General features: G+C 44.4%; 1 protein-coding gene, 1 long non-coding RNA gene and 1 pseudogene across 3 annotated transcripts; 1 reads left to right on the top strand and 2 right to left on the bottom strand.

The window, feature by feature from the left end:
• The first annotated feature begins 3,534 nt into the window (after positions 1 to 3,534).
• LOC310798456 (COP9 signalosome complex subunit 2 pseudogene) lies at positions 3,535 to 5,337 on the top strand (annotated as a pseudogene). The gene is made up of 2 exons: positions 3,535 to 4,672; positions 5,321 to 5,337. The product of its transcript is annotated as a COP9 signalosome complex subunit 2 pseudogene (transcript).
• A 2,116-nt stretch (positions 5,338 to 7,453) lies between these two features.
• Positions 7,454 to 15,387, bottom strand: LOC310798369 (toll-like receptor 13). The gene is made up of 4 exons (XM_083660909.1): positions 14,245 to 15,387; positions 12,565 to 12,682; positions 9,914 to 10,153; positions 7,454 to 7,627 (listed from the first exon to the last, which is right to left on the bottom strand). The coding sequence occupies exons 1-3, from the start codon at positions 15,272 to 15,274 to the stop codon at positions 9,916 to 9,918; spliced, it is 1,386 nt and encodes a 461-aa protein (XP_083517035.1). The 5' UTR covers positions 15,275 to 15,387; the 3' UTR covers positions 7,454 to 7,627; positions 9,914 to 9,915.
• A 1,128-nt stretch (positions 15,388 to 16,515) lies between these two features.
• Positions 16,516 to 17,908, bottom strand: LOC310798371. The gene is made up of 3 exons (XR_014553766.1): positions 17,795 to 17,908; positions 17,167 to 17,259; positions 16,516 to 16,798 (listed from the first exon to the last, which is right to left on the bottom strand). It is a non-coding gene; the product is annotated as an uncharacterized lncRNA (long non-coding RNA).
• Positions 17,909 to 27,329: the final 9,421 nt, after the last annotated feature.

The following is a 27,329-nucleotide window of genomic DNA, read 5'->3' as shown; positions in this document are numbered from 1 at the left end:
GGAATGCATTCTCTCTCTCTCTCTCTCTCTCTCACACACACACACACACACACACACACACACACACACACACACACACACACACACACACACACACAGTCTCTCTTTCTCTCTCTCTCTCTCTCTCTCTCTCTCTCTCTCTCTCCAACCCACAGAATAAAATGTTGACCTTTGCAAACCAGGGAAATGTAGAATATCGACATAAATTTGAAACAAAATGTCGATTAATTTGAAATCCTCGCTGCCTTTCCAACGTTAAACGCAAATAAAACAAGTTTAACAACCTTGGTTGTGTTTAGGGCCTCGTGCCTACGACCGAATCACAGCAGTGAAGATATTAGCCAACAACAGCACTCCCTCTCGTGTGATATCGCTTAAATATCACATATCTAAATGTGATGGGCAACATTATATTCTACATATCCCTGGACTGCGGAAACTTACAATGCCGACATTTTATTCTGGAGACCAGGCTGCACACAAGCACACTCTCTCTCTCTCTCTGTCTCTCTCTGTCTCTCTCTGTCTCTCTCTCTCTCTTTCTCTCTGTCTCTCTCTCTCTCTTTCTCTCTCTCTCTGTCTCTCTCTCTCTCTCCTCTCTCTCTCTCTGTCTCTCTCTCTCTCTTTCTCTCTCTCTCTGTCTCTCTCTCTCTCTCTCTCTCTCTCTCTCTGTCTCTCTCTCTCTCTCTCTCTCTCTCTCTGTCTCTCTCTCTCTCTCTCTCTCTCCCTCTCTCTTGCTTCTCACACATGCATATGCTCTCTCTACCCCCCATACACAGAAAGACGCATCATGTAAATCCTGCCCATATAAAGTCATAAAATGTATTATAATTTCCTCCATTCTGGAAGAAAAAAAAACCCTAATGACAAAATTATTCCTCAAAGTCTCATGAATACAGCTGCACACTCTTTCTCTCTTTCACACACACACACACACACACACACACGCACACACACGCGCACACACACACACACACACACACACACACACACACACACACACACACACACGCACACACACACACACACACACACACACACACACACACATTCTATCTTTCTCACACCGATTATCTCTCTCACACACACACACGCACACACACACACACACACACACACACACACACACGCACGCACGCGCGTGGGTTGATGTTCCCATTTCAAACCATTTGCTATGAACTTGGGTAATGGCAGCTCTCGGGCGTGAGTGTGTGCAGCAGTGGGAATGTGGATCAGGCTGATTAGGGTGTCTTAGGTCTTTTTGACCTGCGCCCAGCAGCTCTATCTATATAAGCACTTTTCAGGGAATTGTGTTGCTAGGAAGGAAGCAGTTTGAGACCTAGCTTCGTTACTGTCAGCTATTAGCATCACACTGCAACAGGAAGTTAGCTATAGGGGCAATTTAGAATGTTTATGTTGTCAAGTTGAAACAGTCTATAAAAGTCACTCTGTCGCTTGGTCGGTCGGTCAGGTGGTCCACAAAAAGTTCACCACCCTTTAGCGGCCACAGCTTTCGCTCTAGGAAGCGGGGACACCTCGGCATTCCGAAATGTCGGCACTCCGAAATACCGGCATTCCGACAAAATTCTAACCCTAACCTCGCCATTGCGAAAGAACCCTCCCCCAGACCCTAACCCTAAACCTAACCTCTCCCACCCCCCACGCCTAAGCCTAACCTAACCTCTCGGCGAAACATTTTTTGGAGACAAAAAAGGGCCGCCTCTCCGAAAGCATAGAAGTCAATGATCGGAATGCCGACACTTCGGAATGGCGAGGTGTCCCCCTAGGAAGCAGACATTTGGCATGGTCAGGTGTGTGTGTGTGTCTCAAGTTACATCACTGATGACATCAGTCACTGATGACATCACGGAGGACGTCAAAATCGCTCGCGTGACATCACTCGGAAGGCTGATGAGGGGCAGTAACTTGCACAAAACTGCCTGTGAATACAAAACGCGTGCTTTTGAGACACATGGAACTTCTCATCACCTGTGAGTTGTCGCTTTGCATGTGAGAGTACGTTTTCAAATGTCACATAAATATATAGCCTAATGACTTACAAACAAACACACTGTGTGCACGCGCACACACACACACACACACACACACACACACACACACACACACACACACACACACACACACACACACACACACACACACACACACACCTTGTTTGTGAAGGTCCTTATCAAACAATGTTTGTCAGTGCTCCGCCATGTATTTACTTGTATTATGATGACAGTTAAGCCTATAAGCTCTTGATTGAGGTGGATGACGTTCAGCAAACTCCCATCTCACTACGAATATATCATGTTTCACCCTGAGGGGTTTAGGATATACGCAATAGCTGACAGTATATCTTCCAAACAATCAATTTCAGGATTATTCCAAATTAGCTGAGATGAGCAGTTGAGGATTACAGGAGTACAGTAGTTTCAGTTTAAAGAAGTGTTGCAGAATTGTCGTCAATTAAGAAGCGGAATCCTTCGTGAGCAGCTAGCCGGGATATTAACGGCTTTGTCCACAGAGTGAGAGAGAACAAAGATAGAGGGAGGGATGGAGACGGAGGGATGGAGGGAGGGAGAAGAAAAGAAGAAAGTGGACAGAGAGAGGAGAGAGAGACCAGTGTTGCCAGCTTGGGCGGTTTTTCGTTGTTTTGAGTTGCACTGTGCGGAGGAAAATGGACCCGGGCAGGAGAACAGAATCACTTGTTTCTATAGACTTCCAGTTGCTTGGGTGGTTTCGCGTTTTGGCGGTTTTTGAACAGTCTTTGGCGCTGGAGACTAGGGATGGGCATTTGTATACATTTCCATAATCGATCATTGGGAAGACTGACGATCGATTATCGATTAAGCTTTAAAAAAAGAAAAAAGAAAAAAAGCAGAAAATATACTCAAGAAAGCGTGTTTTTCCTCAAAATAAATATTCATTCCTAGAAGAAGTTATAGTCCAAAAACAATCCTCTTAAATAAGGCAGTTCAAGTTTCAGAGGGGACAGTAAGGCAGAAATAGAGTAATGACATCACTCAGTGATGACATCATCACCGATGGCATCAATGTTGACATCACTCACTGATGACATCACTATTGCTCGAGTGGAGATCACTGATGGCATTGACTAATGACATCATCACAGATGACATCAAACTTGCTCAAGTTACATCACTGATGACATGTATGACATCAGGCACTGATGAGCACAATTGCATTTGGGTGCCACACCTCGCCTCTCTGCCAAACATCAGATAGAATGATGAAAACTTTGTGGTTGTTTGGGGCTTGGTCCGCTGTCCAAACATGACTGCATCCAAATGTTCAAGAGTAACATCACTAATGACATCATCATCGAGTGCTCCAGTGACATGATTGGTGACATCACCAATTCTATGCATAAAGCGATATCCTCATTGATTTATGACACTGATGATGTCATAGACATTCATCAGTTCATCAGTTATGCAATCCTTCCCTGCAGAGGCTATAAGTAGGACCTAGTGAGTGTCTTGGATAAGGTCAAGGAAGACCATCAAGATGTCTGATATTGAAGATAATGATTTCATGTGTGACAATGAAGAGGACTGGAGTGGAGATTGGCTGGAATACTGGGAAGACAGTAATTCAGAGCCCAATGTGGACCTGGAGAACCAATACTACAAATCCAAAGCCATGAAGAAGGATGACCCCAAAGCAGCACTCAGCTGCTTCCAGAAGGTGTTGGAGTTGGAGGGAGAGAAGGGAGAGTGGGGATTCAAAGCACTGAAACAGATGATCAAAATCAACTTCAAACTGACCAACTTCCCAGAGATGATGAACGGATACAATCAGCTGCTAACCTACATTAGGAGTGCTGTCACCAGGAACTACTGGGAGAAGTCCATCAACTCCATCCTGGATTATATCTCCACAGTGGAGGTCCATCTGTTTGGAGGTGGACGTGGATACTTCTCCAAACAGATGGACGTACGACAGGAGTTCTATGAAACCACACTGGATGCTTTGAAAGATGCAAATAATGACAGATTATGGTTCAAAACTAACACAAAGCTGGGGAAAATGTATCTAGAGAGAGAAGAGTATGGAAAACTGCAGAAGATCCTTCGGCAACTGCACCAGTCATGTAAGACAGATGATGGAGAGGATGACCTGAAGAAAGGGTCACAGCTGTTGGAGATTTATGCTCTGGCGATCCAGATGTACACAGTACAGAAAAACAACAAGAAATTGAAGGCCCTGTATGAGCAGTCGCTTCATATTAAATCGGCCATCCCTCACCCACGTATCATGGGTGTCATCAGAGAGTGTGGTGGGAAGATGCATCTGAGAGAAGGTGAGTTTGAGAAGGCTCACCAAGACTTCTTCGGGGCATTTAAAGACTACGATGACTCTGGAAGCCCAAGGAGGACAACGTGCCTGAAGTACTTGGTCCTAGTCAACATGCTGATGAAGTCAGGAATCAACCCTTTTGACTATCAGGAGGCTAAACCATACAAAGATGATCCAGAGATCCTAGCAATGAAGGACTTAGTAAGCGCCTACCAAAATAACGACATCACAGAATTTGAGAAAATCTTGACAACAAATCACAGCAACATAATGGACGACCCCTTCATCAGAGAGCACAAAGATGAGCTGCTACGGAATATTAGAACCCAAGTACTTGGCAAACTCTGTAAGGATTTTTTCTCTTTCACTTTCACTGATTGCATTTATGTAGCGCCTTTCTAGATATACTCAAAGCGCTTCACAAATCAGGTGGAACTCAATTCAACCACCAGCAATGTGTAGAACCCACCTGGGTGATGATGCACAGCAGCCAGTTTGCACACGATCGATCGCTCACCACACATCAGCCAGCCCAATTAATGAGGGATGGTTAGGTGGCCCCGTTGGCTAGTGGGCATGTAAACCTGATCAGTTGGTCCTTGACCCCATGACCTTTGTACAAAGGTCTGTGGTGTTACGTGAATCCGTTTGGAAGTTACAGTATAGGTGCCTTTTTGTTTTTGGACACGCCCATTGCCACTCCCCCTTTTGGACAGTGTTGTGTGGAAAGGTGATCAGTTCTAAGTTGGCCCATGATCTACTTGTCTTGTTCTGTGGTGAATCCGTGTGGAAGTTGAGCACCTTTTTTGTGATTGGCCATGACCATTGCCATGTCCACTTTTGGTTGGTGGGCGTGGAAAGTCACTCAGTTTGCTCTTGGTCCATGACCGACCTTTCTACACAGTGTTGTGATGTTACAGTACGTGAATCCGTTTGAAGGTTATGGCACAGTTTGTGGTTGAACACGCCCATTGCCACGCCCCCTCTTTGCCAGTGGACGTGGAGAGTTAATCATTTCTGAGTTGCCCCATGACCTGTTTTTCTGCCACATTTTGTGAAACATCAAACGGGGCGGGGCGAGGACATAACCTCCCAGACAACTCCTAGGGAGGTAATGAAGAGACATTTTTCAAAGCAACTTAAGTAAGTACGTAAGTAAGTAAGGGTGTATTCACACCTGTAGCTCGTTTGCTTTGTTCTGATTCAGGGGCTTAATTGATACAATTGTTGTATTTGTGCCTTCGTTCGTTTGTGTTCACACAGCCACAAATCAAACGGTCCAAATAGTATTATCAAGCCTCCTGGATTGGCCAGGAGACTCCGGTAGGCTAATAGCCTCCCAGGATGGAAAAGATAATTCACTGAGATTTTATATGCTTATAAGAATGTGTGTGTTTTGGGTAGGCCTACATTGTACGTCGGGTGCGCGAGGATTTAATAATAGCCTACGGACATTTTGAGGAAGACATGCAATCAGTCTGACTGTCGACAATCAGACTGATTGTCTGGTTCAATCAGATTGAATCAGACAATCTTATCACAAAGAAGGCTGGCTCTGATGACCACGACTTGTTTTCATTGACCTTGGAGACCAGAGGTAAGTTGGTGGAGTTCAAACTGCTGATGCAATCGTGCAAAAATCGCCAAAAGTTTATCCATGCAAACACTATAGTTTCACAAGTCGCCAAAACAGGATCTGAAGAATGAAGATGTTGTTTTTAAACGATAAAAATGCTCGTTCTTCAGGCCACTACGCACAGCGCAGCTGACTACAGCAGCTGGATTATCTAAAAATGTGCACGCGTTTCCTGCAGTTGTGTCGGATTGAGACCGGATCACGTTCTCAACTTCTCACCACAAACAAACCGCTCCAGAGTTAGTTTAGAAGCGGGCCGAGACCACCCTTTCTTGGCGATCTCTTCTTTTGTCCCGCATCCCGAGTGCGATTGCTGTCACACTCCCCCAAACGAACCACACCAAGGGGGAAAACGCTCTGTTTCAGAACAACTGCTCCAAACGAGACAGGTGTGAATACACCCTAAGTAAGTAAGTATAAGTAAGTTTTATTTGACAATTTAAAACACACAACACTGCTTCACTGAAGACAGTCATTACGATACATAAAAACTGCCGAGGATTAATACACAATAAAGCCACAGGCTTATTTCCATTGTGATCCTCTGGGAGAATTAAAATAGACTTAAAATAGTACATTTGTCAACATAGTGAAATCAACTGTGTCAGTCTTTGTCAGCTTAAATGGATACACCAACAACATTTTTGGGAGATTCGCCTATTTTGCCATATTCCCGATAGTAAAACAAGAATGTAGATGCCTTTCTCTTCCCTGTGCGTGCATTAGAAAGTGTTTCACCCCTATAGTATAGGCATTCCGAAATGTCGGCACTCCGAAATACCGGCATTCCGACAAAATTGTCGGAATGGAGATCTGTCTCGCCATTGCGAAAGAACCCTAAACCTAACCCGGGGGACCGGCTGGAGCTAACCTCTCCCAGCCCCCACGTCTAAACCTAACCTCTCCCACCCCCCATGCCTAAACCTAACCTCCTGCAGACCCTAAACCTAACCTCTCCCACCCCCCACGCCTAAACCTAACCTCCCCCAGAACCTAACCTCTCCCATCCCTGTAGGCTAAATAACTCAAGATGCTATGTTGGAAAGGCGGACCTAATATATTTTCCTTTTTTGGAGATAAAAAGGGCCGCCTCTCCGAAAGCATAGAAGTCAATGATCGGAATGCCGACACTTCGGAATGGCGAGAGGACCCCATAGTACAGTATATAAATAAGTATACGGTACAGCTGCCACCCCCGTTCAGTCACCAAAAATACACATTCCAACATCGCCAGAAACACACATGTACATGTTGTGACTCGTGTACTCACCACGCCATGAAATAATAATGCACCGTTATGTGAAACGGTCATTTTCAAAGTAATTGCATACCAGGAAGTCTGATGACTGCACACAGCACATTTGTACATGTTTATCTACTGATACAATCCGATACTCGACATGGGGTTCAGGAATTCAACCACGTTACAATGAAGGTTCAAGTGGCATTCAAGTCTGATTGCAGAATTCTGTTTATTTGATTTTTCTGAGTCAATTATTTTCATGTGAACAATTAAAAAAACAATAATTACAAAGTGATAATATATCTGGATGGGAAGCAAACTGCATGCAACAGTAGGCCAGAGTCTTTGGAGTAAGTTGTGGTCGTCCGTTGCAGGGTCTGAACAGTGTGTTGATGCACTCTCCTCCACTTGACTACACTCACCTAGGCAGGGAAAGCAAGCACAGTGGCAGACAGTCTCAACAGAATGAGCAACTCATCTTTCACAGCAATAAATACATTACTCTGTAGTGCTGGCAACTAATGAAAGCACATTTTTTTATAGCATGTTGTAATTACAGTTGTTGAGAAATCAAAGTACAGTATACACACACACATCTCTTTTCCGGGTGTTGAGTCAAAATAGTTACTTACAGTTCTTGCCATTTAGTAACTTAGTCAGTGATTTGACACTTGATTGTGTTTTTGTCAGTGTTGGGGGTAACTAACGCACAACAGGCAATATATTACTTTTACCAGTAATGCGGTAATATAATGCACCACCAATAGGATTTCTGTAATATTATACCGGTTACTATGTCAAGTAATGGGAGTTACAACTTGAAAATGAGCTACTGTCAGCTCCTCTTTAAGTTGCATTGAGTTATATTAAGATGCATTCATCTACTCAGTAAAAATCACACCTATCTGAAGTAAGCGGTGCAGACATCATACATCACTGATGATGACATCACAATTGCTTAAGTGACATCACTGATGACATAGTACAAGACATCACTGATTTTATCACATGACGGCTTCATCAGAACGGTGAAGCCGCTTCTATAACTGATTTTGCGTGTCTGTCTGTCTGTCTGTCTGTCTGTCTGTCTGTCTGTCTGTCTGTCTGTCTGTCTGTCTGTCTGTCTGTCGGTCTGTCTGTCTGTCTGTCTGTCTGTCTGTCTGTCCGTCCGTCCGTCCGTTCGTCCTTCCACTTGATGATTGTGGGGCATGACATCATCAGTGTCAGTGGATATGACATCATCAGTTGGGGGCATTTGCATGCTCAGTTGATGGATTGTGTTTGGTTACTAATATGACATCATCAGTCACCACTGGCCACCACTTATAGAAGCAGCTGCTTCTATAGGTGACAGACGGACATCCTGTGCTATAACGAAATCCCGTGCCATAACGGACATCCCGTGCCATAACGGACATCCCGTGCCATAACGGACATCCGTGCCATAACGAAATCCCGTGCCATAACGAAATCCCGTGCCATAACGAAATCCTGTGCCATAACGAAATCCCGTGCCATAACGAAATCCTGTGCCATAACGAAATCCCGTGCCATAACGAAATCCTGTGCCATAACGAAATCCCGTGCCACTGCCATAACGGACATCCCGTGCCATAACGGACGGCCGGACAGACCGACGGATGGATGCACAAAGTCACTTATAGAAGCGGCTGCACCGCTTAAAAAAAGAGTATTGGGCGAAGGTAAATTAGAATGTTATTATGATGTGTTCAAATGTAATCTTGTAAATGATATAAGGAATTATGCAGATTGTGATACCAATGTCATGTGACTTGTCATGTGCCCTTAGTGATATCTACAACAGGAAAGGGGAAAGTTGACAGAGGTTCTGCCGGGTACCAAGCTAACTTGCTTAACTGTTTTGGGAGCGCAGAGCGAAAAGGGGTGGGACTTAGGAAACCTCAGTCACTTCATGAGTCAGTGGTATTTCTCGATGACCGTCATGTTCTAGTTTGTTTGTGTCTGACTTCACGCACCTTCACAGTCCAGAGAGGAAGAGTGTGGACTCACCTTCACAGTCCAGAGAGGTATGTGGACTCACCTTCACAGTCCAGAGAGGAAGAGTGTGGACTCACCTTCACAGTCCAGAGAGGAAGAGTGTGGACTCACCTTCACAGTCCAGAGAGGAGGTGTGTGGACTCACCTTCACAGTCCAGAGAGGAAGAGTGTGGACTCACCTTCACAGTCCAGAGAGGAAGAGTGTGGACTCACCTTCACAGTCCAGAGAGGAGGTGTATGGACTCACCTTCACAGTCCAGAGAGGAAGAGTGTGGACTCACCTTCACAGTCCAGAGAGGAGGTATGTGGACTCACCTTCACAGTCCAGAGAGGAAGAGTGTGGACTCACCTTCACAGTCCAGAGAGGAAGAGTGTGGACTCACCTTCACAGTCCAGAGAGGAAGAGTGTGGACTCACCTTCACAGTCCAGAGAGGAAGAGTGTGGACTCACCTTCACAGTCCAGAGAGGAAGAGTGTGGACTCACCTTCACAGTCCAGAGAGGAAGAGTGTGGACTCACCTTCACAGTCCAGAGAGGAGGTGTGTGGACTCACCTTCACAGTCCAGAGAGGAGGTGTGTGGACTCACCTTCACAGTCCAGAGAGGAAGAGTGTGGACTCACCTTCACAGTCCAGAGAGGAGGTATGTGGACTCACCTTCACAGTCCAGAGAGGAGGTGTGTGGACTCACCGTCACAGTCCAGAGAGGGGGTCTGTGTGGGCAGTCTCATTGGGAGCGCCGCCCGTCTCCAGAGCTCGCCCTACGTTCTGCCAGAAAAGTCCTTGGTGCCTCTGGGCCCGGGGCCAGCTCAGGTAGGAGCGCCTCTTCAGCAGCTTCCTCATGCGGTAGCAGGGAGACAGCCGCCAGGCCGGGATCTCCTCCAGAAACACCAGGATCAACACGTCCTTCTGCTCGTCAAGCAGACGGAAGCTGGCAAGAAAAGGCAGATGTATTTGTATAGCGCGTCTCATACACTCAGGCAATTCAGAAGTGTTTACAGAGTAGCAAAACACAGTAAAAGATACAATTAAAAAGTGCAGAAGTACAGATAAGAGATACAAAAGATAAAATAATTACAAAGTAAACTATTGCACTTCAAATCAAGTGAAATAGAAAGATAAAAGAACTCTATTCCAACTTTTAGATGTACATTTGTTTTTAGCAGCAACGAGCATGGCCAGCAGCTCCATGAGTCACTTGGTTGGTTGGTCCACAAAATCAATGTCAGTGGAGTGGATGACATCACAATGGAGTGGATGATGTCACACTCTGACTGATATTGCATATCTGGTTACAGCTATTGCAAATTTGTGCTTGTTCTTTAATTAAGTTAAGTTAAGTTAAGTTAAGTTAAGTTATCCTTTATTTATCCCCATGGGGAAATTCATCCTCTGCATTTGACCCATCCTCTACTAGGAACCTTCCTAGAACTACATGTAGGAGCAGTGGGCAGCCGCAGTGCAGCGCCCGGGGACCAACTCCAGTTCTTTTTGCCATTACCTTGGTCAGGGGCACTGGCAGGAGTATAACCCTAACATACATGTCTTTCTTTGATGGTGGGAGGAAACCGGAGCACCCGGAGAAAACCCACACGAACACGGGGAGAACATGCAAACTCCACACAGAAAGGACCTGGGACGGACCGGGGTTCGAACCCGGGACCTTCTTGCTGTGAGGCAACAGTACTAACCACTGAGCCACCGTGCCGCCCTTTGCCTTATCCCCTGTCCTTCTTGAGTCTACTCTTCATCTGACATTGATGTCAAATCACTGCCAAGACAGATGACAATAATGGATTCTCCTCTTGGTCCACAGATGGATGAGAACCTCCTTTTGGCTGCTCCCGTTAGGGGTCACCACAGCGGATCATCTGTTTCGCGCCAACCACCCGCATTCAGTATGCTCCCTCAACACACACATCACCATAAACCTTCTCTTTGGCCTTTGTCTTTTCCTCTTGCCTGGCAGCTCCATCTTCAGCATTCTTCTCCTGATATAATCAGCATCTCTCCTCTGCATATATCCAAACAATGTCAATCTGGCCTCTCTCACTTGGTCTCCAAACTGTCCACCATGAGCTATCCCTCTAATGTACTCATTCCTAATCCTGTCCATCCTCGTCACTCCCAATGAAAATCTTAGCATCTTCAACTCCACCTCCAGCTCCGCCTCCTGTCTCTCTGTCACTGCCTCCAAACCAGACAACATAGCTGGTCTCACTACCGTCTTGTGAACCTTCCCTTTCACTCTTGCTGATACCCTTCTGTCGCAAATCATTCTTCACACTCTTCTCCACCCTGCCTGCACTCTCTTCTTCACCTCTCGTCTGCACCCTCCTTATTTTGGACAGTTGACCCCAAGCCATGGATGAGAGCCACAGGGTAAGGATAAAGCTCTGTCATCTAGCTTTTTGAGGTTGTAGATAAACCTCCGTCACATACCTCTTGAGTTCCTAGTGTCATGGTCTCATTGGTTGCCTGGCACTTGTCTTGTGTTTGGGCTAATCTGATTGGCAGCCTGGCTAAGAGGGTGGGGCCTACCCGACAAGCCTGAGACATTTGCAGGCAAGCTTGGCTGTGACGAGGGAGATAGTTTGTTAGTCGGACAAACTTGCCCATGCAGCAGCAGTAGCAAATGTGACTCTCAGACATACAGTATATAGCAGACCAAAATGGACAATGAATTAACTAAAGGCTGTTTTGACAATGAACCAAACCCTGTATGTTTCAGCCGTGTATGTAGGTAGCGATTTGTCTTTTGATCGTCAGACAAGGCTGGCCCACGACCCGACAACGGCCAGTACCAGCCTGAGTTGCGCCAAGGTAAGGGTCCAAGCCTTCTTCATTATAAGCCACGGCTATCGATATACTAACGGTTAGCCCAAACACTAGTTCACCAGCAATGGTAGCTACTGGTTTGATGGTCAAGTTCCTTGATGATTAAAATGAGCATTGACAAGCCTTAGGTCCATCAGAACTGGATGACTGTGACAATAGATTAAGCTCAGCCATCTAGCCCTTGAGTTCCTAAATAAAGCTCTGTCATCTAGCTCTTGAGTTCCTAGACAAAGCCGTCATTTAGCTCTTTTGAGTTCCTAGATAAACTCTGTCTAGATAAGCTGCACACACACACACACACACACACACACACACACACACACACACACACACACACACACACACACACACACACACACACACACACACACACACACACACTCACAGGACAGGATGTACAGTATGGTTTAGAGAGTTAAACGGACTAAGCGGCTCAGGGAAGCAATGAGATAGGACAAGAAGCGCTGCTGTATGTGAGAACAGAGAGCTGCCTGGCGCCCCCACCTGGCCATCTGGATCTCCCGTGAGCACCACTCGCTCTCCAGGTAGTGACGGCTGATCACGCAGATGGTCTTCCTGCTGCCGTAGATGGCCTCTGTAATGTTCTCTATGATGGGCTTACCTGGGGAAGCAACAGTGAAATCACTGATTTTTACTGAATGAAGATTTCATAATCCCTTCCCCCTCGAGCTTTGATTTGCCTCTATTTCTTTGCTCTGACACAATCTGAGGTTACATCAATATTGTTTAGGCATGACAGCTCTGACCTCTCCACCAATATTATTATTATTATTATTATTATTATTATTATTATTATTATTATTATACATATTGGTGATAGATAGGCAACACTGACTGACCAATATCAGATTTTTATTGACAGGCAATATCAGCAGGCCAATATATAATGTATATACAGACAGGCAGACAATTGTCCAAGTCCCTCTGATCCGAGTCCCAAGCGAGTCTCAAGTCAATTGGTCCCGAGTCTCAAGCAAGTCCCAAGTCTTTCCTTTTGTCGGCAAGTCAAGTCAAGTCAAGTCACAATGTTATTTCAAGTCAAGTCTCGAGTCGAGTCATCGGTTATGTCAAGTCAAGTCGAGTCAAAGATTGTCAATTCAAGTCCCTCACAAGTCGAGTCGAGTCACAGGTTATGTCAAGTCGAGTCACAGGTTAGAAAAAATGACAAGGCACGTCCTCCAGTAAAATATAAAAAGCCTATAAGGTTATTAATCACGTGTGCGCTGGGTGTGCCCAAAGTGTGCCCACACCTGATTAATCACTTAATCCAATTAAATACCAGGGAGGTGTGGTTCTTACAGGCCAGCCTGGCTTTGGTTTTAAAATGGCCGCAGAGTGAATAAGGGGAATACTATTGACAGCAGCGGTCCTTCCCTTCACATATCAAGTCACATTTTGTCAGAGCCAAGTCCCTCACAATTGTTCGCCAGCCCACCCACAAAACACTCAAGGTTCGCTCTTCAAAATATAAACCTATCTTCCTAGTGCCAATGTCAGAAAAGAGCTTGCAGACTAGTCTGCATGGCTGAAACCAGCATAAAGCTGTTCATTTATCCATTATGACATTACAAGCCTGATCATTTGGTAGATGGGAAAGGCTACATTCTATTAAAGAAATGACATGTTTGATACAAATTTATATTTTTATTTTGATCATTTTGCAAAAACATTTGAATTGCATTGATTGTCCATCCACACTGATAATCAAAGTGCGTGCGTGCCCAGTGAGAAAAACATAGGTCTACACCAAGTCACCCGAGTCATAAGCCGAGTGCACCAGCTGGGCGTATAAAAGTCGGTCTTAACTCTTATGCCGGTTTTAGCTACGCCCGACGTTGTGATTTGAATTTACACCGAGTGCACCAAGACTGACTTACCATGGTCGTAGCTGCGCGTCTTTAGGCTGCGGACGTGCGAAAATTAAGTTAGTCGTATCTTTGAGTTCTACATCGGACGTAGCGTCTAAACCTAGGCGTACGCCCAGCTGGTGCACTCGGCTATCTTGTCACAAGTCCGAGTCGAGTTTCGAGTCATTTTCTTCCAAGTCCGAGTCGAGTTTCAAGTATTTACCTTCCAAGTCCGAGTCAAGTCGGAAGTCGTCAAATGTGCGATTCGAGTCGACTCGAGTCCAATTGTCTGCAGACAGGCAGGCAGACTCTGTACCTGGTTGGAAGTCTCTGTGGTGCAGACAGAGTCTCCAGCCCTGCTCTCCTTCCAGCACTGGAAGCATCTCTCTGAGAACCCAGGCCTCATCGTGAACGTTGTAGGAGATGAAGGCATCATAGCGCAGAGGAGCTTCCTCCCTCCTCCTCCTCCTCCTGCTGTCATAAAGGAAGGCCAGGAAGAGGTAGTAGGTGTAGGCTAGATGTAACCTCAGCAAGTGGTAGATAAAGGATGTGAGGAGAGTAAGAACAATCACACAAGTGCTGCAGATGAAGCACAGGAAGCTAGTGTCCATCCAACAGGAGTGGATGTCAAAGTCTAGCAACGTGGTTACCCTTTTACTAAGAGGACTACTGCAAGTGCACTGGTGACCATGAACAACCTGTGTTTGACTGTTGCTTTGCACCCATTGGATAAAGCCAGCATTAGAGCAGTTACAACTGAAAGGGTTACCAAGCAGGTCCAGATATGTTAGGGCAGGGAGGGAATGGAAGACAGACTCATTCACCACTGACAGACCATTCTGACTCACGTTCAACCAGGTCAGGTGACTCAGGTTGGCCTGGGCCAAGAAATCCAAGGAACCAAGATTACAGCTGGAAAGATCCAGAACCTCCAGGTTTGGGATTTGCTGAAACAGTTCAGGGTTCAGATCTGACAGATCATTGTTGCTGATCAGAAGACTCTTCAATTGAGGCGTGTGTTTAAATGTGTCTGAGTCTGATGAGTTGACAAAGATATTCTCAGCTGCAAAGTGCTCTAAAGACTTCAGACCCGTTAACATATCTGGTGGGATGACCATGTGGTAATCGTCATGAACTTTAATTGTAAGCTTCTTCAAGAAAGATAAACCTCTGAAAGGTGGCTCAGCGTTCACATGAGAACTTCTGAGGAGCCTAGTGAGGACAAGAGTTAGATTTTCCAAGTGTCTCAGTCCTGTGAATACATCTGCTGTCTGCAAAGTGGTTATCTCTAGTGAAAGATTGAGACTCCTGAGATCATCCAGTCCTTCAAAAGCCCCCGTATGCATATTCAGAATTGTGTTTGATAAATCCAAAGACCTGAGGGAAGACAGGTTTCTAAAATCTCCTTTTCTGATCAATCTGAGACTATTCCCATGTAAATTCAAAACTTCTAGTTTCGGTAAGCTGAATTTGAAGGTATTTCCAAGAGTTGAAACATGGTTTTCTCCAAGATATAAGACTTTCAAACCATTCAAATTGTGAAAAACACACACTTTGAGTTCTGAAATGTGATTGTAGTTGAGATTAAGTTCGGTCAATCTTGTCAGATTCAAGAAGTCGGAGCAACCTAGCTCACTGATAGCATTCATACTCAGATCCAGGATTTCAAGTGTGGAGATGTCTCTGAGGGCAAGAGGCACTTCAGACAGTCTGTTCAAATTGAGGCTCAGACACCTGAGCTGCTTCATTGACCTGAGTGAATTCAGGTTAGTCAGATAGTTACCTGATAAATCCAGCTCAGTAAGCCGAGAGCAAGACTGCAGCAGTTTCCCACCACCATGAATGCCATTAAATGTCAGAACAAGACTTCTCAGAGCAGGAATTTGGCAGGCAATGTCTACCAGACCGTCAAGTATCCGTTCCTTCATAGTGCTCAGCATTAGATGTTCCACTGAGTCAACGGTCTGCAGCACCTCTCTGTAGGCCTCAAAACTAATTTCACTTCCTGCCAAGTACAGATGAGTTAAGCTCCTTAGAAAAGACTTGTCCGCTACGTCCCACTCAAAGTCTCTGTTGCATTCATACAGGTAAATACGTTGCAGATGAGGAAAGATGTCTCTTGTGATGCTGAACTTCTTCAGTGCATCCGAGCGTAAAGACAACACTCTGATCTCTGAGGAGAAGTTAAACGGCAGCTCGTTAGATTGAAAAGAGGTGAAGTTGTTATCTACAATGTTCAAGTCATGTAAGCTTGCTAGTTGTAAGAGAGGCATAATGTCAGCCATTTGCTGCAGCTGGTTATCCAACAGTGATACTTTCTGTAAGCTCAGCAGGGACTGAAACGTCAAGGGAGCGATATATTTAATATGGTTGCTCTCCAGTGATAGCTCTACTAAACTGGACAGCCCCTGAAACGTATTGTCTCTCAGGTGTATAAGTTTATTTGCATCTATTTTAAGCACCCTTAACTCTGCCAAGTCCATGAAAGCTCCATCATCTATCTGTGAAATCCAATTATAGGCCAGGCATACATCTCTGAGCTTGGATAAATATCTAAAATCTGTCGTGGTGATGTTTAAAAGGCCGTTGAGCGAAAGATCTAGCGAAGCTGCGTTTCTGGGAATGTCGTCAGGAACAGCGGTGAGGCCACGTCTCTTGCATGAAACCACAGCATCTGCCACGTGGTCAGAGTAAGCCACAGTGCAGTTTTTCAGCGAGTAAGCCAGCGAGGGGTTCAGATGAAGCAGGCAAGACAGAAGAAGGACATGGAGACTCCAGTGAAGGTCTGGTGACCCTGGCATGGTGACCATCCTGCAGAGTTACTCTGAGGTGGAGACGAGCTTCTGAGGATTCTGTTCGTCACTGCAGACCTGAAGAGGAGAGAAAAGGATAAAACACTCATCTACAGTAGAGTTTTTAATGCATCGTCTAGTGTGGCCCAAGATGTTCACCTAGAGGACGCTACAGGTGATAAGTAAGATAGTCCCTTCATGGTGTCAGCATTTATTCTATGTCTAATTCACATCATTGTAAGTTCACATGTATATCCACTGCATATGAAAGATAAAGTCCACCGAAAAACAATGCTGATTTATTTGGCGCATGATCACACACACATATCCAAAAATGTAAACCGTTTCACAGACAATTTAGTTTGACAGAGTTTGTTGAGAGTTGCTTTGAGTAAAGTTGTGGACCAGTGATGTCATTTGTGTATGAATGACCGCCATTTTCTGACCTGCACTTTTTGTCAGGTTAAATCAGACCCTGGTTGGTTTCCCGCTTGCTGCGATTCAGTTGGGCAGGTGTAAACACAGTAATCACACCCAGACTGAAATGAAAAGAGGAAGCTGTGTGTGGTGAACAGTGTTGGGCAAGTTACTTTCAAAATGTAATATACTACATATTACTAGTTACTTTCATTTGAAAGTAATAAGTTACTTTACAATATTACTTTCTGTGTAGAGTAACTCATTACTTAGTACACTACTTTTGCATTACTTTGACCAAAACAACAGCAGAAGCAGAATGACATTGCTGCCCCGGAACCATCCTGAAAAATAATTTAAACCGCCTTGAAGTCAGTGTAAACCATCCAAAATTGTAAATGTTATTCTTTTCCTTTGTTATTGTCATATATAGTGGTTATTTGCATAAAAACAAATAAGTTTGATTAGGAAATTATTGTATCTTTTTTAAATATGTGCTTAGATTTAATAAAATGTTACTCAATTTGTAACTTGAGTTACTTGAGTAAGTAACTGGGAATTTCGTGAAAACTGCAGTATTCACATAACAGATACTGTCTGAAAACAATAGAATGGAAGAAGGCTGAAGGTGAGAAAAGGAGATGCGAGGCTGCTCACCTGTCTTCCCCTCACGTGTCTCTCGTCCCAGCCTGTCTCCAGTCCTGGTCTTCTTAATTCTCTCCACCGTGTCTCCAGTCCTGGTCTTCTTCTCTCCAGTCGACTCGGTGACAGAACACCCAGCAGCCTCCTCTCACATCAAGCTGCTGGCTGCTAAATGGAGTTTGACCATCAGGATCTACAGAGGGGCTTCTCAGCCAATCACCTTCGAGCACGTTGACCATCGAGATCTACAGAGGGGCTTCTCAACCAATCAGCTTCGAGCATGCGCGTGGGCATGTTATTTTAAGTCACGCTGACATGCAGAGAAGACTTCCTCAGCACTGCTTTCACTTCAATATTAACGTTGGCATCATACTAAAAATATATAGGTTGGCAACAACTTCCTCTAGAAGACATTGCCTACAGACATTAGTCACAAGGGTAACAACACATCTCACACACACACTGTTATCTTTTTTTCTGATCCAAACCCCAATGTCATAAATACAAAACTATCTTCTGATCTTCACCTTCTTCATGACTGGATGAAATCTAATCATCTAACTGTTAACGTCAAGAAAACTGAATGCATGTACTTTCGTTCTCCTAGAAAATCTATATCTATGTTTGACCCCATACACTTTGCAAATCACCCATTAACCATAACAGACACCTATAAATACCTTGGAGTAACACTTGATACTCACCTCACCTACAAACATCACATCAATAACCTAGTCAAAAAGGCAAATCAGAAACTATTTGTTTACAGTAAGATTAGACCATTTCTCACTGTTACTGTTTCAAATACATACCTACATGCAATTTTTCTTTCAACAATATCCTACTGTCTTCCAATCTGGTCACTCACGACAAAGGAAACCATAGAACCCGTAGCAAGACTCTACAACAGAGCATATAAAATTCATGGTAACTTTCCACCTTGGACTCACCACTGTACTGCACTCTCACACTCCTCTGCTCCAACTTTTCAGAACTACACAAAAAGTCTAGCCATTAAGTTTTATTTTATGCTAAGAAATAACTCTTCTCCAACACTTACAGCTCTACTCCCAAGACACAACACAAGACAAGAATGCATCACTAGATCAATCTCACATGCACTTATACCAGTACCGGCATACAAAAATAATTATGGACTAAGATCATTCTTCCACACATACACCAAAATGTGGAACGAGATTCCATTTCACACCAGAGAAATAACCTCTATCTCACATTTCAAAAAAGCTTACAAACAACATCTGATGGTAGAAAACACCTGTATTCACTGATCCGACTCACCCCTAGGTTTTAATCTTTGTTGTTGTTGTCTTCGTATTGATGAATGAATGAATGTCTGTAAATGTAATTGATTTTGTTAGGTCTGTAATATTGTATGTAGCGAAATTGAACATGTCCTTGTATAATTATTTTTCTGTTTAATGTACTGCAGAACTAACCTGACGCTGCCAGATGGACGGTATAGCTCCACATAGGTTTCACTAAACCAAATGAAACGGGCGGTTTACCAGGCTACTGCAGAACAGGAACCTGCTGAAAACCAGTTTGTAACTGAGTCAGGCCAGTTAAATGTACATGTGAAATGTCATTTTATCCCTTCCTGTATAAATAAAGTGAACTGAACTGAACTGAACTGAACACACACACACACACACACACACACACACACACACACACACACACACACACACACACCTACACACACACACACACACACACACACACACACACACACGCACACACACACACACATTAAGATGCATTCATCTACTCAGTAAAAATGAGTATTGGGGCGATGGTTGATTACAACGTTATCATGTGTTCAAATGTAATCTTGTACATTTGGTGCATTACACCGGAAGAACCACCCATATTTCACGTAAGGCATCATGGCATCTAGAAATAAGGTGGATAGCCTCAGATTGTTTTATTATGCTGTCTGTAATGATCAGTTTTCTCCCTGCTCGCCCCCAGAGCCACCGCAGAGCAGTCCCAACCTGCAACATGTCTTCTTCGGTTGCACTTTGGGCCAGCACCCAAAAGAGTTTTTGGGGACCATGCAGGGTGAAGGCATGAATTATACACGAATAATATTAATTATATATTATAGTAATGCTACATAGAGGTGAAATGCAGGTGGCAGTTGCTGCTGACACTTCAAATCCGCTTCAGATCTTTAAATAACGTGTGTCAGTGATCGCTGACAGAGGGTTCGAGCCTACAGGTCAATGTCCCCAATGTGGGTTCTGGGCTATACGGGAGAGAGAGAGAGAGAGAGAGAGAGAGAGAGAGAGAGAGAAAAAAAAAAGTCTAAGAGCTTTGCATTGATTCTTCACTTATATATTTGATCATTGCAAAGATGTATTTTGAATTTTGAATCCACCAACACAGTCTCTTGGGAAAATTGTGAAATAGTAACATTGATCCACAGCCAAAAAACGTTTCTATTTCATTTCTAAAATTGTTAAATGCATAAAAATGCGTGTTAATGCAAGGTGTAAACTTTACACCTTACATTAGCATGCATTTTTACTTATCCAGCTAACATCCAGATAATTTATCCGGATATAGGTCACATAAAAAAAAAACAGGTGTACATGGGGTGTGATAGGTGCCAGCTCCTCCCCAGTCACACACCCAAATATAATCACTTCTGTCTAAAAAACAACAACAAGATGGCAGTGGTCAAAATGCCCAAATGGTGGCCTTAAATATGATAATCCCAGCCCTGCTGCACGAGAAGCTCTCCCAGCTGGGCGTGCCCACCTCCATCTGCAGATGGTCCACAGACTTCCTGTCAAACAGGAAGCAGCACATGAAGCAAGCTCTCCCAGCTGGGCGTGCCCACCTCCATCTGCAGATGGTCCACAGACTTCCTGTCAAACAGGAAGCAGCACATGAAGCTGGGGAAGCACATCACCGCTGCGCAGGGTGGTGTGCTCTCTCCACACTTCTCCCTCGACACCAACTGCTGCACCTCCAGCAATCAGTCCGTCAAGCTTCTGAAGTTCATGGATGACACCACCCTCATAGGGCTCATCTCCAATGGTGATGAGTCTGCTCACAGGCAGGAGATCGACCACATGATGACTTGGTGCAGTCATAAGAATCCGGAGCTCAATGCCCAAAAGACAGTGGAGATAGTTGTGGGCTACGGGAAAAACGCAGCCCCACCTCCTCCCATCACCTTGGTTGACCCCCCCAGTCAAACACTGTGGAGTCCTTTCGCTTCCTGGTTTTAATCATCAGAGCGCTCACCAAGAAGGCACAACAGAAAATGTTCTTTCTTCTGCGGCTGAGAAAGTTCAAGCTGCCAAAGGCAGCATTTATCTTCTATACTTCCACCGTCGACTCCATCCTCACCTCCTCCATCCTCACCTCCTCCATCACCGTCTGGTATGCTGCTGCTGCTGCGGGCGCAAGGTGATCTCCAGACTGCAGCGCATCTTCCGCCGTGCTGAAAAAGTGGTTGGATGCAGCCTGCCGTCCCTTCAGGACGTATACACTGCCAGGACGCTGAAGCGGTCATGGAAGATCATGGACGATCCCACACACCCAGCTCTCCCTCATGGCAGAAGACTGAGGTCTGGCAGTGCAAGAACCTCTCATCATCACAGGGACAACTTCTACCCAACTGCCATCCGCCTCTTCAACGAGTCGCGAATGCCCCCACAAATAATGACTTTATCACTCTCCCCCGGACAGGCCTCATGTAGCTGTCCAACTGTTGGAGAATTTGTTTTCAGAAATTCAGTATGCTAATTCTAATGGTAAAATATGTTATTCAGCTCAGTATGCTCATTAATTCTAATGGTAAAATATGTTAATACAATCTGCTCTTTCGAAGCCACAATGAAAATGAAGCCTATGTTAAACCACTGGCAGAGAGTCAGTAGGTGATTCACACAGTGGTTGAACTGCTGTTAGCTGCTGGCTTGTTCTTTTGCGTCCCCACATGACAGGAGTTGTAATAATGTTTTAATGAGCCTGCATGATCGCAGACTAAATGTATTCACTTTGTGTCAAGCGTTTAAGAATCCTTTAATAGAGAATTAATTTCTGCAGCCCTTTGTAACATGTCATCTCCTTGCATCATGCACGTCTGATCACAATGATAACGGCACTGCAGAATGACACAACTTTGTAAGGGAATTTCTTGAAAGTTGAATCTGCCGAGGTTGTCACCCCGATAATCAATGCGCATTGCATGGTTTTGAAGTCAACCAAAAGTGTGGGTGATGCCGTCTGTGTGTCTTCAACATGAATTTGACTTGACCCAGTTTCTCTTCAGCAGTTCACAGAGGGTGACTGTTCAGCTTGAGCGGAAGAACCACAGTGTCAACCTGCTTGTTTTGTTTGGTTGTTTGTTTGGTTTAATAAATCATAAAAAGTTTAAATGAAAGTTTGGAAGCAGACGGATGAACGAACCCGCACACGCACACACACAGCGTGCACACACACAGCGCACACGCACACAGCGCGCACACACACACACACACACACACACACACACACACACACACACACACACACACACACACACACACACACACACACACACACGCACACACACACAGCGTGCACACACACAGCGCACACACACAGCGCACACACACACACACACACACACACACACACACACACACACACACACACACACACACACACACACACACACACACACACACACTTTCAGTGTGAGTCCTTCCTCTATTTTAAGGACAATCTCTCCTGTTTGCTGATGAGCTGATCGACACACTGCAGCTACTGTACAGCTACAAACCCACTGGCAAAGTCCTGTCTATCACATGTGCACATGCAGATCCACACGCACACACACACACACACACACACACACACTCACACACACACACACACACACACACACACACACACACACACTCTCTCTCTCTCTCTCTCTCTCTCTCTCTCTCTCAACATGCTATGTACTGTATCTGTCTGAGTGTCCAGTATCTATAACATGCTGGTACCTACAGTATGTATTGTATCTGTGGATGTCCAGTATCATAGGGGTGCTCAGATGAAATTTAGGGCTGCATGAGTACCGCTAAAACTGGTATAAAAAATGCCGATGGAGGTTTTGGTGTTGTACATGTATGTCTCCACAGAATCACAGTGTTTGCAGGTGGCATCATGTTCTCCTTTCTGTTTGCTTTGCCCGCTCTCTTTTTGCAGAAGTTGCTTTTTCTCTTTCTTTTTCCTCTTTCCAGACGCAGAGATGGCTGCCTTCTCATAGTTATAGTGTGCCTTCTGGCGGGTTCATCGAAACATATTGAAAATACACAATTTACCGACAGCAAGTCACAATATGAGACTACATGCCGTTTGATAGTAGAATGAGTCAATTTCACGTGTTTGAGCTAATTCTTAACGATCAATCAATGGATCTTGTATTAATTGTTGACATCCCTACAATGAACAAAACCTGATGCTGTCTGTAAACAAACTGATACTGTACTGTAGTTGTCTAACCTTGATGACGATTGCCTAAGCGTAACCATTACTAACCGTTCCATATGACAAACACTTCAAAATGCCCTGTTCCCTGCCAAATATCAACAGATATAAACAAGCCAAAACACGGCACAGCTGTGCACCTCCTGCCCCGAACACCCCCCCCCCCCCCCCCACACACACACACACACACACACACACACACACACACACACACACACACACACACACACACACACACACACACACACACACACACACACACACACACACACACACACACACACACACACCCAAAGAACAAACATTGAAGGATTGTGAATGAAGATAATCACACCTCGTTTTTAGTGATGAGGCGCTTTGAGGAAAGCTTGATGAGTTTCAATGAGGTGATCAGGTCACTGGAGGAGGCCTGCTCTCATCTACGACTATTCAAATATCACCTGCCTTCCGCTTGGAGGACAATAGCAGTGTTTCCAATGAAGATGAAGGATTATGTGAAAGTCTTGTATGGGCGGCGGTTAACACTGTTAACCGTTAAATGCATCTTTTCCCATTAAAATAGCTATGCATATTTGATAGCCAGTTTGGTGGGATTCAGGACAAACACATCATTGCCAGGGCATCTAACACTAGAGCCATTTCAAAATAACACATCCACCTTTTGAAGAAAAAAAATCCTATAATGAAAATACCTTGTGCAATGACATTTAAGTTAGCAGCTACTGTATGTCAATAACTTGTTTGACAAAATACTAGCATATTTTGAGGATGAGATGATCAGTATTTTTCAGGTATTATTTTTCTGTGACTGGAACCACATGGTGGCGCTATAGTTAAAGGTTAAATTGTCAAAGTTTTAAAGGGCATAACTTCCACGTTGTTTTTCCACAGAACTTTGTTCACATTGTTCAGGGGACCGTACTCAGGACCGATGATCCAATGCTCATGAAACTCAGTGAACATGTTCAGATATCATCATACCTCATTTTGTGTGCTTCAACCAACAGAGGGCGCCACAAATGCGGAAAAACTGTATGGTGGTGAAATTGTGTGAAATTTGGTACGCATGTTCAGGGAGAGGCTACTAGTCAAAATCAGAAGTGTTGTAATCATTGATGAAAGTTGGCTGGTGGTGTAATAACCATAAAACACATTTTTAACATTTTGATTTGATTTGATTTGAAGAGTAGGGGGCACTACAAATGCGGGGGGGGGGGGGGGGGACTGTAAGATGACGAACGTGTTTGAAATTTGGTAGGCATGTCGAGGGAGTCAAAGTGGGCGGAGCCTATGCTGTAATAACCATGTAATAGTTGATACATCAAAGTTGATAATTGGTCCCAAACTTCTCAGCCTGGTTTGGAATGGGATTTCTGTGCGTGCCAAATGTTGTGCGACAATAATAATGGCCCTGAGTATATAAGCTCTGGCTGCTCTTCTCGCATGAAACCCGCAGTCACCGCTACTGTAGCGGCTATATTATTATTATTATCATTATTATCATTATTATCATTATTATCATTATTATGATCATCATAATAATAATAATAATTATTATTATTATTATTGTTATTGTTATTGTTATTATTGTTATTATGATTATGAGTAGTATCATCGTTATTGTTATTATTATTATTAATATGATGATGATGATCATGATTATTGTTATTATTATGTTTCTGTCTAAGCAGATGACTTTAAGGAATCAGTAAGAAAGAGGCTGACAAGGAGGCAAATGCTGCCAACAAAGAGACAAACGCAAATCAAAGCAGATCGAGCATCACGGTGGAGTAAAACCCAACTCAAGGGTCTCATTTGAAAGGCCAAGTTTGTGAATAATGTAACAGCCGTTACCCTCGCCTGGCTAACAGACGTTACCCTCGCCTGGCTAACAGACGTTATCCTCTCCAGGCTAAAAGACGTTATTCTCTCCAGGCTAAAAGGCACTTCTTAACATTCTTAAAAGATGCTTTTCAATTAAGCCAGACTTGGTGGTGGCAATGTGTATGCTAATGTGTGTGTGTGTGTGTGTGTGTGTGTGTGTGTGTGTGTGTGTGTGTGTGTGTGTGTGTGTGTGTGTGTGTGTGTGTGTGTGTGTGTGTGCGTGTGCGTGCGTGCGTGTGTGTGTGTGTGTGTGTGTGTGTGTGTGTGTGTGTGTGTGTGTGTGTGTGCCTGTGCCTGTGCCTGTGCGAGAAGCGATTGAAGAGAGAGCGAGAGAGAGAGTGACAAAGAGGAAGTGACAACTGCAGAGAATGAGAGAGTGAGAAAATGAGAGAGAAAAGCAAGTGGATATGGGAGGAGAAGGGGGGGTGCAGAGATTGGTGTTTGTATATTTGATTTAACAGCTTCTTCTCTAAGATCTGCAGATATGAAGACAAGATTTGGATGTCAACCCCCAGCCTGTCTTATCAGCCTGCAGTCACAGAGAGGGGCTACAGTAGAGAAGAGACCCCATTAATTCATTCTATTTGCAAACACTCCACCCACAGGTCGTCACAAAGTGATACTTCAAAGCAATGGAAAATGCTAACTTTCTCCTTATCAGAGTGAGCGCTCTGTTGAGAGAAAGCTGGACTCAGGATGTCACACTCTCATCCCTTTGATGTTCTCCCCAATAAATGTATAAAAGATGAGGAGAACCATGAATAAAACTAACACCTCAACCAATTAATTCATTCAAATAATAATCACCACACATGGAAGAATCACATTAAATCCCAGTAGCCAGAATAAAATGTCCGCATTGTATATTTCTAGAATCCACCGAAATGTAAAATCTGAACATTTGCTGAATGAAAATAATGATGTTGCATAGCCTATCACGTTTCTAGATAGCTGAGTATTAACGTTACGCACGTGTAATGACCGTCTCATCTGGTAAGCCAGAGAGCGCCATTTCAATTCCAGCTGTGTTTTCACTTGACTAGAGGTAATAGACACATGCGCTTGTGCATGCCCCCAATTTGCATTGCGTTGTGGCGTTAAAACGAGCGCAAAACAAACGCTAAAGGTTTTTTTATTTCAATAGCAGAATCTATAACACTGATACACATCTACAAATGTTGATATGCAACATCTTTTGGTTCACAACCATTGAATGCCACATGTGGCTTGTAGAAACGTAAACCCCCAACATTGTATTCTGCGCCACTGGTTTGAACTGGGGGTTAAGTGCCTTGCTCAAGGGAACCTCATGCTGAGGGAGAGGAGAGCATTACTCATTCACTTTCCAAGCCCAAATATTCCAAGCCGGATTCCAAAAAGCCTTTAGGCCAACACTGGCCTGAGTTTAGCAGAGAATCCATCAGGGCATCCCTCACAGGGCATCCCTGAAACACTGGCCTGAGTTTAGCAGAGAATCCATCAGGGCATCCTTCACAGGGCATCCCTGAAACACTGGCCTGAGTTTAGCAGAGAATCCATCAGGGCATCCCTCACACAGGGCATCCCTGAAACACTGGCCTGAGTTTAGCAGAGAATCCATCAGGGCATCCCTTACAGGGCATCCCTGAAACACTGGCCTGAGTTTAGCAAAGAGTCCATCAGGGCATCCCTCACAGGGCATCCCTGAAACACTGGCCTGAGTTTAGCAGAGAATCCATCAGGGCATCCCTGACAGGCCCTCCCTTAAACTCATTGTGAGAAGTGCTCTGATATAGACTGACCTGACCTGCTGCTCCAAACGGCTCACAGTTTTCTCCCAGCTCTCCGTGTCTCATGGAGACACCAGGCCCTAATGGCTTAGCTCAGCCTCTAGAAAATCTGCCCACTAAATCCTCGAAGAAAGCTGCTGTTATTAACTGTCACTTTCACACTGTGTCACTGTGTGTCTCTGTCAGTCCATTCCATCTCTTTCTCCACCATCTGTCTCTCGGCCTGGTCCCCAAAGTGATTATCTTGGTGTGTCTCTCCGAAACCCAACCACCAGAGACAAATGTCAGCCTTGTATAGCCAGGCTACAGTACAATCTCAACATGAATTTGGAACAAAAGGTTGACCTTTTACGTTTCTAAAATGTGGCATTTCATGTTTCTGCAACCAACAATGTCAA

The sequence above is a fragment of the Poromitra crassiceps genome, assembly GCF_964638095.1.
Source record: "Poromitra crassiceps genome assembly, chromosome: 25".
NCBI lineage: Eukaryota > Metazoa > Chordata > Actinopteri > Beryciformes > Melamphaidae > Poromitra > Poromitra crassiceps.
This window is presented reverse-complemented; position numbering and strand designations above follow the sequence as displayed.

Coding starts and splice junctions, on each gene's coding strand:
- LOC310798369 (XM_083660909.1), bottom strand. CDS start 15,274: ATGCATACGGGGGCTTTTGAAGGACTGGATGATCTCAGGAGTCTCAAT. Junction 12,683..14,244: donor CCACAGAGACTTCCAACCAG/GTACAGAGTCTG, acceptor TTGCTTCCCCAG/GTAAGCCCATCATAGAGAAC. Junction 10,154..12,564: donor CGGGAGATCCAGATGGCCAG/GTGGGGGCGCCA, acceptor TTTTCTTGCCAG/CTTCCGTCTGCTTGACGAGC.